Below are 16,260 nucleotides of genomic sequence, written 5' to 3' on the forward strand. Positions count from 1 at the left end.
GGTAAAAAAATAAATAAATAAATAAAAAATCATATATAACCACCTTTCCTTTTACCGTCACTCAAGTATCCATCTATGACAACAGGTGGAAAATTACTAATACAAATTAAAATCTAAAACAATCATAAATGTAAACATAATAATTATAATGATGATAATAATTATTGAAATATAAATCATGTTTCGAGGTGAACTTGTTTTTGTATTATTTTATGATCTAATCATAGATGTATAGGCTATATATAAAGTGACCCTGCAGAGTTGCGCTCACAACGAACTGCTCTGTGAATATAAAGTGAACTAAACTCAGAGCACCTCGTGTGCTGAGGTTGTCTGAGGTCATCTGCAGCATTCTTGTAGACGATACTATTCTTGCAAAAAAAAAAAAAAAAATTCAGAAGACTGAAAGAAAGAGTGAGAACCCTTTACATACACATGTTCCACGAGACTACACACCTCCAAACAAACAGCACGTCAAATATGCGCACAGACGGCTTTTCTGTCATCTGTTCTTAAAAATATAACAGTGTGTTTCTTCAAGTACATGTCTGTGTGTCTAACAGCATTTCTTGTGTCATTCCAAATCAGAGACGTCTTACAGTTACCCACCATGCACATTGTATTTGCTACATGCAATTAAACATCTTCTGTCAGTGTGCATACTTTGCTGCCTGTGTAATTTGATCCGTTGGTAAAGAACATCTGACTTTCAATGCGTTTTTTAGGTACATTTATCATGGGTCGCAAACTCTTCATTGCCACCCCTTCCTCGACTGTTGCAGCCCCTTTGCCACCCCAGGCAAAAAATCTTGGACACGCCCCTGCATGGTGTGCTGCAATCTCTATCAAATTCATCTGCGATTCTTCAGTGCAAACTGGCAGCCATCACAGGGGTTGAATCAGACAGCTGGCTGTATTTTGAGCCACAGTAAATCCTGAAAGAGCTTACAGATCAGACTGCCCCTCTAAATACACAGGACTGTGTCTAAACCACTGGAAGTTTACACAACACAGGCCAAACTAAACACAGAAACGGAAAGTGTCATCGCAGGAGGAATTTGCAGAAGTGCCCGGCAGGGTTAGACGCAGAGCAGGGCACACCCTGATGAGAGAAGATATTCAGACAATATGACACCCACATGCAAGCATACACACACACACACACACACACACACACACACACACACACAAAAACTTTAAAAGCAAGTTCCATCATCTACTAAGAAGTAGATGTGTGCAGTTTATGCTCAACAATGTAATGGACTTTAAAGCTACATTATGTAACTTTTCTCATGGTTTGAGGACTTGAAGACATTTAGGAGTGGACGTGCTATATTCATGTTGATATTATGTTATTTGTTTAAACATGTATAATCAAAATATTACTTACTTTGACAAAGATTAACAACACTCTTAATTATAAGTTATAAGTACACTACACAATAAACATCAGAGCCTGACTGATATGGGATTTTTGAGACCGATACCGATTTTAGAGGGGAAAATTCACCGATTACCGATATGGTGGCCGATATAGTTAATTTTTGAGCTAGAATGAAAACAGACCTTTTCTATGTGGATTGTGCACCGATTTTGCACCGATATGACTATGCAAAGGTACTCAGAAGGCTGCTTTCTTAAACATTTTTATCAAAGAATATTTGACATTATTATTATTCATTGTCAACAAATTCTAGAAATGAACACTGAGAAAATAAAGAATAAATAAAAATACAATAAATAGCTTAATAAACATCAGTACTGTTAGTATAAATCAATTGCTGACCATTAAAATAAAGATTAAATACAAATAAAATAAATAGCTTAACATCAGTACTGTATGTTTAGTATCAGTCAAATGCTGACCATTAATATAAAGAATAAATAAAAATAAAATAGCTAAATAAACATCAGGGGCCGGTTGCACCAGCTATACGCACGTTACAACTTAGCCTAGTTGTGGCGTAAATGGGCACTAAGTCACAATTTACGCAATACTAAATATTTGAGCGTTGCACCATTAAATGTATGTAGGATGTAACCATACCTATAAGCTAAATATATACGGCAGCCTCCAATCAGGAGTAACTGATGGAATAAATTTTTTTTCTCATTTAATGACAACAGTGAGCTCATGTTTTGGTTGACAGGCTTCAGTCCTTTCGACATATATGATGATGTTGATATTTACACTAATTTACATTTACGAGAGAGAGAAAAAAAATTACTTTTAAGCGGCTCTTCAGTATGAAACCATTCTAACGGTGCAGTTTTTAGGGTGCGTCGCCTGGTGTCAACACATTCATTATATATATATATATATATATATATATATAGGATATTAAAATGAATAAATGTCTGTTTTTCCAGCCTGTTGTATTAGTATTTACAGTGCATCTGGAAAGTATTCACAGCGCTTCACTTTTTCCACATTTTGTTATGTTACATAATGCCTTATTCCAAAATGGATTAAATTCATTATTTTCCTCAAAATTCTACAAACAATACCCCATAATGACAACGTGAAAGAAGTTTGTTTGAAATCTGATTTTTGACATTTCCACTGATCATCCTTGAGATGTTTCTACAACTTGATTGGAGTCCACCTGTGGTAAATTCAGTTGATTGGACATGATTTGGAAAGGCACTGTAAGTTGCTTTGGATAAAAGCATCTGCCAAATGCATAAAAATGTAAAATGTAAAAAAAATGTCAGAGCACAAACCAAGCCATGAAGTCCAAGGAATTGTCTGTAGACCTCCGAGACAGGATTGTATCGAGGCACAGAAAAATTTCTGCAGCATCGAAGGTCCCAATGAGCACAGTGGCCTCCATCATTCGTAAATGGAAGAAGTTTGGAACCACCAGGACTCTTCCTAGAGCTGGCCACCTGGCCAAACTGAGCGATCGGGGGAGAAGGGCCTTAGTCAGGGAGGTGGCCAAGAACCTGATGGTCACTCTGACAGAGCTCCAGCGTTTCTCTGTGGAGAGAGGAGAACGTTCCAGAAGAACAACCATCTCTGCAGCACTCCACCAATCAGTCCTGTATGGTAGAGTGCCCAGACGGAAGCCACTCCTCAGTAAAAGGCACATGACAGCCCGCCTGGAGTTTGCCAAAAGGCACCTGAAGGACTCTCAGACCATGAGAAACAAAGATTGAACTCTTTGGCCTGAATGACAAGCGTCATGCCTGGAGGAAACCAGGCACCGCTCATCACCTGGCCAATACCATCCCTACAGTGAAGCATGGTGGTGGCAGCATCATGCTGTGGGGATGTTTTTCAGCGGCAGGAACTGGGAGACTAGTCAGGATCAAGGGAAAGATGAATGCAGCAATGTACAGAGACATCCTTGATGAAAACCTGCTCCAGAGCGCTTGGACCTCAGACTGGGGCGAAGGTTCATCTTCCAACAGGACAACGACCCTAAGCACACAGCCAAGATAACAAAGGAGTGGCTCTGGGACAACTCTGTGAATGTCCTTGAGTGGCCCAGCCAGAGCCCAGACTTGAACCCGATTGAACATCTCTGGAGAGATCTGAAAATGGCTGTGCACCGACGCTCCCCATCCAACCTGATGGAGCTTGAGAGGTCCTGCAAAGAAGAATGGGAGAAACTGCCCAAAAATAGGTGTGCCAAGCTTGTAGCATCATACTCAAAAAGACTTGAGGCTGAAATTGGTGCCAAAGGTGCTTCAACAAAGTATTGAGCAAAGGCTGTGAATACTTATGTACATGTGATTTTTTTCATTTTTTATAAATTTGCTAATATTTCAAACAAACTTCTTTCACGTTGTCATTATGGGGTATTGTTTGTAGAATTTTGAGGAAAATAATTAATTTAATTCATTTTGGAATAAGGCTGTAACATAACAAAATGTGGAAAAAGAAGCGCTGTGAATACTTTCTCGTTGTCACGGAGAGTAAAAGATGGACTTTATTTATTTTCCAGCATTGCGTCTCACCAATTAGGTAACAGCAAAGTGTGAAATCAACACTCACAACACACAATCCACCACCGCACCATTGTTTGCTGAGCTGCAAAAAGATGCTCTGATGTTTACCTTTCAATCTGCTACATTATTGACTGCACTGACAAACTATAGCTGGCTAACAGCAAACAGATGTGATAAACATGAGTGACATGGTTGTCAGGGACAGTTATATTAGTTATATAAAATGATGGGGTCATTTTTTATTAACTTTCCAGTATGTATTTCACAAACTAGTTAGCAATTTAACGAGAAGAAACCTCTCAAATCTGCACCGTTTAAAGCCGTCCTGTCTGCAGAGCCACCGTCAGCTCAGAGTCAGCTCTGTAAACAATGGAGTCGGATTATCAATGATAATATCGGTCGGGCACTAATAATCATTCATGTTTGCATTGTATTTCACATCAATTTAAGAGGTGAACTTGTGAAATGGCTGATATGAATTCAATTCAAGACACTACATTTTTATTTTACAATCTACAGCCTAAGTTGAGAATCTGAGTGAACCATAATATACTACAACAGCAGGTCTATGCACTGCACACGATAAGACTGAAATATTAAAACAAAAAATGAGGATTCAATAATGATAAAATATATTTTATTGAACATGAAAATAATATGCAGAAATATGCATTATAACATTTACAATAACAAATGTTTAATAGTTTTTTTGGAAGTTATACTAGAGAGATTGTTACAAGCTAAACAAATTAATAAACATTCCTGTGCTATGAAATCAGTACATCATAAACAACTTGAGATAAGCGTACATTTACGGGGATCTACTTTGTACCTATAGTGGCTTTCAGATCTGTTTAAACAGGCTATCTGCTAAATTTGCTAAAAGAAAAAAGGTAAGTGTCCGCACATTGATCTATTGCTCCAAAAATACTTAATTGTCTTACACTTGCCTGCAATGTTAAACTACTAGTTATTCGTCAGGCAAAAAAAAAAAAAAAAAAAAAAGTGTGTGTGTGTATATATATATATATATATATATATATATATATATATATATATATATATATATATATCGTCGACTAGTCTAAAAAGAAACCAACCTTCAGAAAAACAGTCAAAAATGTTGTTTATGCGACCCATTTAAAATACTTAATCTATTCCAAATCCGATGCTAAATTCCACAGAAAAGGAGCATTAATCTGCGACATGCTCGCTTGCATTACCATCATTGTACATTAAATATAGAACACACATTCACCTTTAGCGAATACAGGTTTATTTACTGAAAACAATTGAATGAATAGTCCAGGACCAATCGCGCAACCCTAAAAGCCTGTTCTAAATGGAATTCACCAAGTAAAGTTACTTAACATTAAAACAGTCAGGACATTGTTGAAAATAATTAACAGGTAGGCTATGCCAAATCTACGAGAAAAAAAAATGCTCTGAAAAGTTGCGCGTATTTCACGATGTGCAGTCGTGCATTAACCATTGATCTAATATGACAGCTGTTAAAGAGTTTTAACCAACAACAGTTACGATGTAAAAAAAAAAAAAAAAAAAGTAAAAAAAAAAAAAAAAGCTATAGGATAGAAAAAAATTAGGCCAGTGATGTAGCCTAAAATAAACCTAATGTATTCTAAACATGACGTGCACACAGAATAAAAGATAGTTTAACTTGTTAAGCAGTCGGCACCTTGTTGAAAATAGCCTTCATCCCTAATCAGCAGATGAAAATTTTTTAATTCCTAGCCTAAAACAGCCATTTTCTAGGCTACTTAAATTTTTTGATGAGCAAAATTAAAACGTCGACATCGTCCGGTAAAAGATGAGACTTGCCTCAACTGAAGCAGCTATCCTGCACTTGAAAAAGCCCGCTCAGCTGGAAAATAACTTACAAGCGTTCACATATTTAAAGAAGACTCAAATGTGAAAACATCCGACTTTCAAACCAACGTTTCGGCAATCCGCTTCCCGCACCACCACCGAAGTGACTTCTATAGCTACTTTGCTGAGTTTTCTTGTCTAGCGAGAGGGTATTTTCCTGCGCGCGCCGCGAGTGAGATAGGGAATAAGCACATGCCGCCTGCGGTGAAATTAGGGGTGCACCGATTGGAATCGGTCGATATTCGTCTTAAATCTGTGATCGGCGATTGGCCAATCATGCCTAGATTTAGGGCCAATCTTTTTTGCAGTGCAGGGAATCACACATACACTGCTACTCTAAAGAATGAGCGCTTGCTCAGCCCTTGATGCATGACAGAGTGGCCTTTGGAGGGTTGTTGGCAATTCTAAGCATTCACGAATTTAAACTTTCAGACATGCTTTAATTCAGATGAATATGCCGATTTGGTTTTAAAAATGTGTAAGAATTACACGTGTATGAATATTAAGCTGCCCATTTTCTAGAGTCGTTACGGAAGTAATTCTGACTCACTGCACAGTGAGCAGGAAGAGGATAAAGAGGCTGCTAACGGGTATAAAAATGAATTAAACAACAAATAAACATGCAAATACATCATACGTGACATGAGTCGTGACAATCAGATGTTGTGTTGAGCTATAGAGACTGTTTGAGTGATCATGATCGCTTTTAGCTTCACTCCCTTTAATATAAGCGCTCTCGGTGTCAATCAAACATGCGCACTCTCCAGGTGCTCTCAATATCACATCAGTCACTCATCCCAGCGCTATTCTGTGAGGATCCCGATTTAAATCAGATTAACATTTACAATACCACTAATCACAGATGTAACTGTTTAACCTTCAATAACGTCACCGCATCTTCACGCATTTGCTTAATTCGTGATTTGTGTTACAACAAGATGCCAAAAACAGTAAACAAATTATAGATATTAATGATTTCTCACTGGAGCAGTTTTAAAGCTTGCAATGGATATATTTTTCTTATTTTTGAATGTATCTCTGCGGTGTGTGATGCTCTCATTGTTTTTACTGGTTACCAGTATGTCACAAATACCTTCTGATATTGACAACATAACTATTAATAACTGTTTTCAATACAAATAAATGTTAGCAATTCACAATTAATGTAATCTTAATCTTAATTTTTGGTAAAACTTAATAAAAAGGTTTCATTTCTTTAACATTAGTTAATGCATTAGGTATCATGAACAATGAACAATATATTTTTACAGCATTATTAACTAACATTGACTAATAAAAAATACAAGTTCATTGTTAGTTCATGTTAGTTCATAGTGCATTAATGTTACTAATACAACTTTTGATTTTAAAAATGTATTGGTATATTGTAACTAACATTAAGTTCATTAGTTCATGTTAACTGCAGTAATGTTGTTAAATAATATTAAAAAATTGAACCTTTTTGTAGTGTTACTGTAATTTTATTGTGTGGGAAATAAACATAACTGCAGCATATAACTTGCAAAAGTGTGGCAAAGGGCAAAAAAAAAAAAAAAAAAAAAAAACCGGTATTGGCCGATCTTAGTGCATCCCTAGGTGAAATGAAACTTTGTATCTGCTCCAGATATCCTTTTTTTTTTTTTTTTTTATAATATTTGTATTATTAATTATATTTAAAATGTGTAACCTTAATATGACAGTAATTTAAGTGCAGCCTCTGTAAAAATATCAGAATCAGCTTTACTGCCAAGTATGCTTACACATACAAGGAATTTGTCTTGATGACAGGAGCTTCCAGTGTACAGCAATACAAAAACAGCAGCAAGACATAGATAATAATAAAAAATAAAAAATAATTATACACACACATAAATACACACACACACATGGGTAGTGCAAATCTAATACAATCTGTTATGTACAGTGCAAATGTTTTGTTTTTTTCTTCAGAGGTATGAAATGGCAGAAGAGGTTGGATGTGTTGGATAAATATAAGAAAGACTAAACTGTGTACTGCACATAGTTATTGCTCAATGGGGCAATGTAACTGTTCATGAGATGGATAGCATTAGAGAAAAAACTGTTCCTGTGCCTGACGGTTCTGGTGCTTAGAGCTCTGAAGCGTCGGCCAGAAGTTAATAGTTCAAAAAGGTAGTGGGCAGGGTGAGTGGGGTCCAGAGTGATTTTTCCAGCCTTTTTCCTCACTCTGGAAGTGTATAGTTCTTGAAGGGGGGGCAGGGGGCAACCAATAATCCTCTCAGCAGTCCGAACTGTCCTTTGTAGTCTTCTGATATCTGATTTCGTAGCTGAACAAAACCAGACAGTTGTTGAAGTGCAGAGGACAGACTCAATGACTGCTGAGTAAAACTGTATCAGCCTTTTTCACAGTGGAGTCAATGTGTGTCTCCCACTTCGGGTCCTGTGAGATGGTAGTGCCCAGGAACCTGAATGACTCCACTGCTGCCACAGTGCTGTTTAGAATGGTGAGGGGGGTCAGTGTTGGGGGGTTCCTCCTAAAGTCCACAATCATCTCCACCGTTTTGAGCGTGTTCAGTTCAAGGTTGTTTTGACTGCACCAGACAGCCAGCTGTTCAACCTCCCTTCTGTATGCAGACTCATCGTCATCTCGGATGAGGCCGATGACAGTGGTGTCGTCTGCGAACTTCAGGAGCTTGACAGAGGGGTCCTTGGCGATGCAGTCGTTGGTGTAGAGGGAGAAGAGTAGTGGGGAGAGCACACATCCCTGGGGGGCACCAGTGCTGATTGTACAGGTGCTGGAAGTGAGTTTCCCCTGTCTCACAAGCTGCTGCCTGTCCGTCAGAAAGCTGGTAATCCACTGACAGATAGACATGGGAACAGAGAGTTGGTGTAATTTATTCTGGAGTATAGCTGGGATGATGGTGTTGAAAGCTGAACTGAAGTCCTTGCATATGTCCCTGGTCTGTCCAGATGTTGCAGGATATGATGCAATCCCATGTTGACTGCATCATCCACAGACCTGTTTGCTCGATAAGCAAATTGAAGGGGATCTAGAAAGGGTCCAGTGATGTTCTTTAGGTGGGCCAACACCAGTCTCTCAAATGATTTCATGACCACAGATGTTAGGGCGACAGGTCTGTAGTCATTAAGTCCTGGGATTTTTGGTTTCTTTGGGACAGGAATAATGATTGAGCGTTTGAAGCAGCATGGGACTTCACACTGCTCCAGTGATCTATTGAAGATCTGTGTGAAGATGGGGGCCAGCTGGTTAGCACAGGATCGAAGACACGCTGGTGAGACGCCATGTGGGCCTGAAGCCTTCCGCGTCTTTTGTTTCCGAAAGACGTGGCTCACATCATCTTCACAGATCATAAGTGCAGGTTGAGTAGCAGGAGGGGGGGAGCCATCGTCATGGCCAATATAAAGCCAAACGTAAATGTGTAAAAATGTTGAACAGTTTAATGGGGAAATATATTAACCGATTAGTAATTCCAGTGTTGACTAGCAGCATCAGACTAGTTGACTAGTCGACTAGTCTCACACATCCCTAGTAAACAATAAACATGCATCAAAAAATATATATGCAATACATGCAATTTCAACATCATATTTCTGATAGAATGGGTTTTTTAGAAAGCCAAAATATGACCAAAATGATAAAAACCTAATGATTTGACCTAATTATTTTTTTCTTAATTAATATTTTCATAATGCATAATGTTCGAAGGTTTCTTTGTACAACCCCAATTCCAAAAAAGTTGGGACAGTTTGAAAAACACGAATAAAAACAAAAAGGAGTGATTTGTAAATCATATTCACCCTTTGCTATATCGAAAGCACTACAACTACACATTATATGATATTTTACCTTGTGAATTTAATTTTTTCTTTTTTTTTTTAAATGTACGGTAATTTAAAATCAGTTGATTGCAACACGCTCTAAAAAAGTTGAGACATGGGCAATTTAAGACTAATAACAATTTGACAAGTTGAAATAACAAGGCATTGTGAAACAGATGTTAAACAGGTGAGGCAATCGTGCCATAGTACTCTATACTGTATATGGAGCCTCCAAAAACAGCCTAGTCCTTCAAGAGCAAAGATCATTTAAGACTTGTCAATTTGTCAACAGATGATTCACCAAATAATCCAGCACTTTGAGAACAGTGTTACCTAAAGACAAACTGGAAGGATTTTGGGCATTTCACGCTCTACAATGCACAATATAGTTAAAAGATTCAAGGAATCTGGTCAAATCTTGGTGCGTAAAGGGCAAGACGAAAACCACTTCTGAATGTGCGTGATCTCTTATCCCTCAGACTTCACTGTCTTAAAATACTGCATTCATCTGTAATGGATATCATGAACATGGGCTTGGGATAACTTTAGTAAACATTTGTTATTCAACACCACTGATACAGATACAACAGATACAAGTTAAGACTTTACTGTGCAAAGCAGAAGCCTTACATCAACACTGTTCAGAAGCACTGCCGACTTCTCTGGGCTCGTTCTCATCTTAGATGGAAAGTAGAACAGAGGAACTGTGTTTTGTGGTCCAAAGAGTCCACATTTCAAAAAGTTTTTGAAAATCACAGCCGTCATGTTATCCGGGCCAAAGAAGAAAAGGACCATCTAAGCTGTTATCAGCTTCAGGTCCAAAAGCCAGTGTCTGTATATATGGGCCAGGGGTGTGTCAGTGCCAATGGCATGGGTAACTCGCACATCTGTGAGAACACCATGAATGCAGACATATTTGTAAAAATTTTGGAGCAACATATACTGCCATCCAGCACCATCTTTTCCAGGGACGTCCCTGCATCTTCCAGCAGGACAACTTGCACTACAAGTGCATGGCTGTGTAAGCAGAGAGTGTGGGTGCTAGACTGGCCTGTCTGCAGTCCTGACCTATCTCCAATTGAGAGTGTGTGGCACATTATGAAGCACACCTTCCGGCAACAAAGACCCCATACAATTGTGCAGCTAAAGATCTACATAATGGATAAATGGGGGAAAATTCCACTTTCTAAACTTAAACTTGTTTCTTCAGTGCCCAAATGCTTAATAAGTGTAATTAGAAGAAACTGTGATGTTTCACAGTGGTAAACACTTGACTGTCCCAACTTTTCTGGAGCGTGTTGCAATCATCTTATTTGAAATTACTGTATATAAAAAGAAAAAAAAACGAAATTCCCAGGTTAAAACATCATGTAATGTGTAGTTGTAGTGCTTTCAATATAGCAAAGGGTGAATATAATTTATAAATCACTCATTTTTGTTTTTAGCATTTTTCATACTGTCCCAACTTTTTCGGAATTGGGGTTGTATTATTAAAGAGAGAATCTCTTTCATATGTAAGCAAAATGGACATAACTGAAATATGAATCGGAATTGAATTGATATCGGTATCAAAATATTTGTAATAACACCTAGCCCTACTTTAAATGCTATAAAAATAATTAAAGAGGCAGGGAAATCAGTCCAGTGAAACCCATAATTCCATCTAAAAGTTTGCTAATGCCATAGTTCACATATACTACACAACACTGTAAAAGCGAGCATGTTTGTGCAGCAGATGCAACACTATAATGAAGTCAAAATGAGCCAGACCAAGCACATAAAGGGGGGAAAATAAATCAGCGCGGTAAAAGCACAGGACGAAAATAGAAATCTAATTGAGGAAAAAAAAAAAAAATGGAACAAACCAAATATTTAATGGAGTGTGGTCCAGCTTTTCATGCATCACTCGGTCAAATTTGAACATGCTGTGAGAGCTACAAGATGACAATCCTCCAAAATTACCATATTTATTAAACTCCCAGACAATAACAAAGGGAATTTAGGGCCTATGAAATGCAAAGCTCTGAGATTCATCTTGCAAGATACAAAAACAAGAGATATAAAAAAAATCTAACAAACAAATGCAGAAAGCTATAAGTGTCTCGTGATACTGCCCAAATCCAACAAAAATCTCTAATTAAAATGACAGCTATGCAAAGAGAACAGCATTGACATACTTGAGCCGATCTGACATGCCATCAAAGTGAGATCCAGTTGCTGATGTGTAATGGTTTGCTTTGCTGACTGCAGGAGATTCAACTCTCCAAGTGAACATTTGGAGCTGACTGGATTTCCAGAGAAAGTTAAATCTCATGCCAACAGCCAATTAGCACAATACTCTCCACATGCGCATTCACGCTGAAAATGGTTTGCTTTAAATGTCTAACAGGTACATGTTGTATAGTCACCCTGCTTAACAACACATACTGTACAAACAAAAAGTACTACAGTCTTACAATACTAGTGTCTTAACCAGCACCAAGTAGTATCTTGTGTAGTGAGCACTTGGTTTTACGCATGCGGTGTGAAACAGGTCTTACTTTTTCTTACTAAAGCAAGGCACAGGCAGCTAGCTAAACTGAGCCAGTCTGAACTTATGCAGACACAGCTTTGAATACTCAACATCTTTGTCATAGGTCACAATCTGTCAGCCTTCAAAGACAAAACCTAAAATACCTTTCATTCCAACAGTCTTTAGCATATATCAATGGGTAACTTGATCTTAACGCACATATGAACTGAAATATTTGGCCCCGGTTAAACAGGTTTTTGTCTATGTGCTAAACTGGCCCAACTGTTCATCTAATATCCAACAGAGCATTGTGTGATACTTTTAACAGCCTAACAATGGCGTCCCGCAGAGAACCGACATCAAGACCCAACACATTTCCTTACCCCACCACATAGTTTCCACCTTGTTTTCCCTGAAAGTGATAATGACAGAATTAAGTCAGCAGCTCTATCACAAAACATTTGTATTATTTTCTGAAGTGCTTGAATTTATTTGTATACTAAAAAATGATGATAATCAGAGACTGCGACAATCAGGCAAGGTTATGTCTGTAACTATCAATGCCAGTAAGTAGGTATTAAAAGACCTTGCCATTAAGAGAGTGCAAGTGAAAATATCAGTTGAGACAAGGGCTGGGTGATATAACCAAAATAACTTATTTCTTAATATTTTCCAGCCTTCGAAAATATTCAACATATATCTCAACATTTATGCATTTGCTCTGAAATTCCAACATTTACACCAAACAGCCATTGTTGCCATACAGATATGTAATGTTAGATGGAAAGAAAAGTACAACTCTATTAAAAATAATCAAGCTGTGTTTTCCACACTGTTTGTAGCTTCTGTATACTAAATGAACATGAGGAAAAAATATATTTAATAATTTTCATTCAAATGCACCAACATTACCATACATAGCTATAAACAGCAATATATACCTACATATATTTTTCCTAAAAAATAATTTATGTAAAATGCTGCACTTTGACTTGTGTAAACATTTTTGAGTTAAAATGCAAACAAATTGTTAAATCGGAGTTTCGCATCGAACACTTAAATTGATCAAATCAACTCCAATACCATTTTTGCAACTGAAGTTTAAATAGGGATGCTATTAAAACATCTGTCTTAATGCTCAAATACTTGAGAGAAGGAAGGATCTCAAAACTAGTCTAATGACTTAAATAAAAGCACATTAAAATCACTGCAATATTCATGAAGTTGATTAATATTATCCTGGCAGCAAAATCATGAATATTCAATATATCACCCAGCCCTAGGGTAAAGCTACTTAAAAAATAGCTTCAGCTAGAGAGTCCATTCAAAAAGATGGCTCCGAGATAAATTTCTGCTCAAATGGTGGCAGGGCATGCAAATCAAAACAACCATTTTGAAACCAGATTGTAGCGTGTCCACTAGCTGGAGGTGAGCATATGTGTGTGTTTTACGTTGTTTCTTTAAGAACAGGCTATCTATTTAAGCTATGATATAAGCAGAGTCTAATTTTATCTGATGGCAGAAGTTCTGAAAGATGTTAAACGCTAAACATGTGTGCTTACAAAGCCCGGATGAAGAACTTGGGAACAAACACATACTGGCCTGATGTGCAAGTTCCTGAGGACAAACTGCAAGAGACAGCAAGTGTGTGCTAAACGACACAGTTTTGAGTGAAGGGAGGAAAAAAAGTGGTGAGCGAATGAGAGAAAGGAGATTATCAGTTACATAACTGTCGTTTCACACATTGCGATCAGTTTGTCAGCAGCAGTCCATCCCATTTAAAGCAAACCCTGACTCTCTGTAAACCAATCATAAGCTTTCCGACAACTTTTAAAGACACATCAGATCTCCCTTTTCAGTAAACTTTGGTCAGTTTTAAACATAAGACTATGTCTGTCACGATTATTTGCTGTATTTTATTTTTTGTGCAAGTTCAATTCCAATTGCCATCCAAATGAGGGAGTTTTAAGCAATATACACTCACAGGGCTCCAGACTAAAAAAATGACTTGGGAGCCATTGGCACCTAAACTGAAACATTAAGGAGCCAAATGGCTGTTTTTAGTCGCCAAATCACAGATTGCTTGATTTAGATTGCTGTTCAGAAACAAGATAGAAAGCCGAAGAAAAGGAAGTCAGCTGATAACCCATTCATCAGAGGTTTAATAAACAGTTTATATAGTTGAGAAGATAAATTTGCATTTCCCTTTTGTCTCATAAATGTTCACACACCTTTCATAATTTATACAAATATAAGAGATAAAATACTTTTCTTTTTATTTAGTACTGCTCTTCTGAATACATTATAGATATTTACATATGTGTAATAGTTCCATAATTTTCCTAAGTGTCAAAAGCTTGATTATACACACATATATATATATATATATATATATATATATATATATATATATATATATATATATATATATATATATATACACATATACATACATATATATATATATATATATATATATATATATATATATATATATATATATATATATATATATATATATATATATATCACACACACACACACACACACACACACACACACACACACACACACACACTGTGTATGTATGTATGTGTATATGCAGATGCAGTTTATTGTGCTACTCCAATCCCAACCAATAATTACCAAAAGAAAAAAAGCGGTACACAATACAGGACTATTAATTATAAAGAAGCCTGGAATACACACAGGACTCTTATTTTGAAATGTCTGCACTCCCAGTTGTGAACTCACTGACGGCTGATTCACTGAGAAAGTGAATCTGATTCAAACTGCTAACCTGAGCTCCTGAGTTCAAACCCGAAGTTCTTTTTGAATGCTTCATGAAAAAGATCCAGTTCAAAAGAGTCATTTGTTCACGACTCTCTCACACTGGGTTTGTTGTTGCATGCAGTGCAGCGAGCTCATCAGAAATAGAACAGGTGAAAAGCAATGCAAGACACACTGGTGGTGTGCGCTCTATAGATGTATTCAATAACTCACAAGATGATATCTGACGAACCCGCATATGAACGCACACAACCCGACTGTCCCCAGTGGCGACTACAATTTAAATTATTGTTGCAATAAATTATTTTTGGTCGCTTTTGCAACCATTTTAGTCGCAGTCTGGAGCCCTGACTCAATGAACACTTTATTAGGTACACCTATACACCTACTTATTCATGCGATTATATAAACAGCCAATTGTATGGCAGCAGTGCAATACATAAAATCATGCCAGATGAGCAGGTTTGAGTATTTCTGTAACTGCTGATCTCCTGTGATTTTCACAAACAACAGTCTCTAGAATTTACTCAGAATGGTGCCAAAAACTAAAAACATTAAGTGCATGGCCAAAGAACAGAAAGCTGAGGCTGCAGTGGGAACAGACTCACCAAAACTGGACAGTTAAAGATTGGAAAAACCTAGCCTGGTCTGATGAATCTCGATTTCTGCTGAGGTATACAGATGGTAGGCCAACTGCTGCCTCAGCTTTCTGTTCTTGACTGACAGAAGTGGAACCTGAAACGGTCTCCTACTGTTGTAGCCCATTCGTCTCAAGGTTCGATGTGTTGTGCATTCTGAGATGCTATTCTACTCACTATCTGTCGGAGATAGCTTATTAACATCCATGTCCACATTACTGCGTCTGGCTCTCTAGATAATGAATGTACAGTGAAAGGATCCATTAAGCCATTGTGTCTCAATAGCCCAAGGAGAAATAATGTTGACATGCAAGCTGCAGGAAATGCCACAGATGATCCAACTAGGGCTGAGGCAGAGGTTAAGGCGGTGACTTACTCTTTGCAGGCATTAGAGACATGGGCAGGTACAGTGTATTTGCAGTCCATGATCATAGTGAGGGTCTCGCTGTCGTTGGCCTCCTGGAAGGGGGGCTGACCACATACCAGCATGAAGAGGATGACTCCTAGACTCCAGATATCTGCAAGGAAGAGGGTTGAAATGTCATCAGCTTTTCCATAGAGTTTCATTCATTAGACCAGTGAGGGAAACGATCTGTGTCATGAGAGATTCTTTATTGCCTCAGGTATAAAAGGCAGAAGGAAACAATCTAGCGTAGTGCA

At 37.6% G+C, this 16,260-nt stretch overlaps 2 protein-coding genes across 2 annotated transcripts in view; one reads left to right on the forward strand and one right to left on the reverse strand.

The window, feature by feature from the left end:
• LOC127452562 (anoctamin-10-like) overlaps positions 1 to 16,260 on the forward strand; it is a 105,037-nt gene that overhangs the window by 75,479 nt on the left and 13,298 nt on the right. The gene's annotated exons all lie outside the window — the stretch shown is intronic.
• The window catches only part of LOC127452561 (SNF-related serine/threonine-protein kinase-like), a 71,735-nt gene that overhangs the window by 15,398 nt on the left and 40,077 nt on the right, over positions 1 to 16,260 (reverse strand). Inside the window, 1 exon segment of the mRNA XM_051718098.1 lies at positions 15,977 to 16,118. Coding sequence (XP_051574058.1) covers positions 15,977 to 16,118 — 142 coding nt within the window.

Source organism: Myxocyprinus asiaticus, chromosome 15 (assembly GCF_019703515.2).
Source record: "Myxocyprinus asiaticus isolate MX2 ecotype Aquarium Trade chromosome 15, UBuf_Myxa_2, whole genome shotgun sequence".
Taxonomy (NCBI): Eukaryota; Metazoa; Chordata; class Actinopteri; order Cypriniformes; family Catostomidae; genus Myxocyprinus; species Myxocyprinus asiaticus.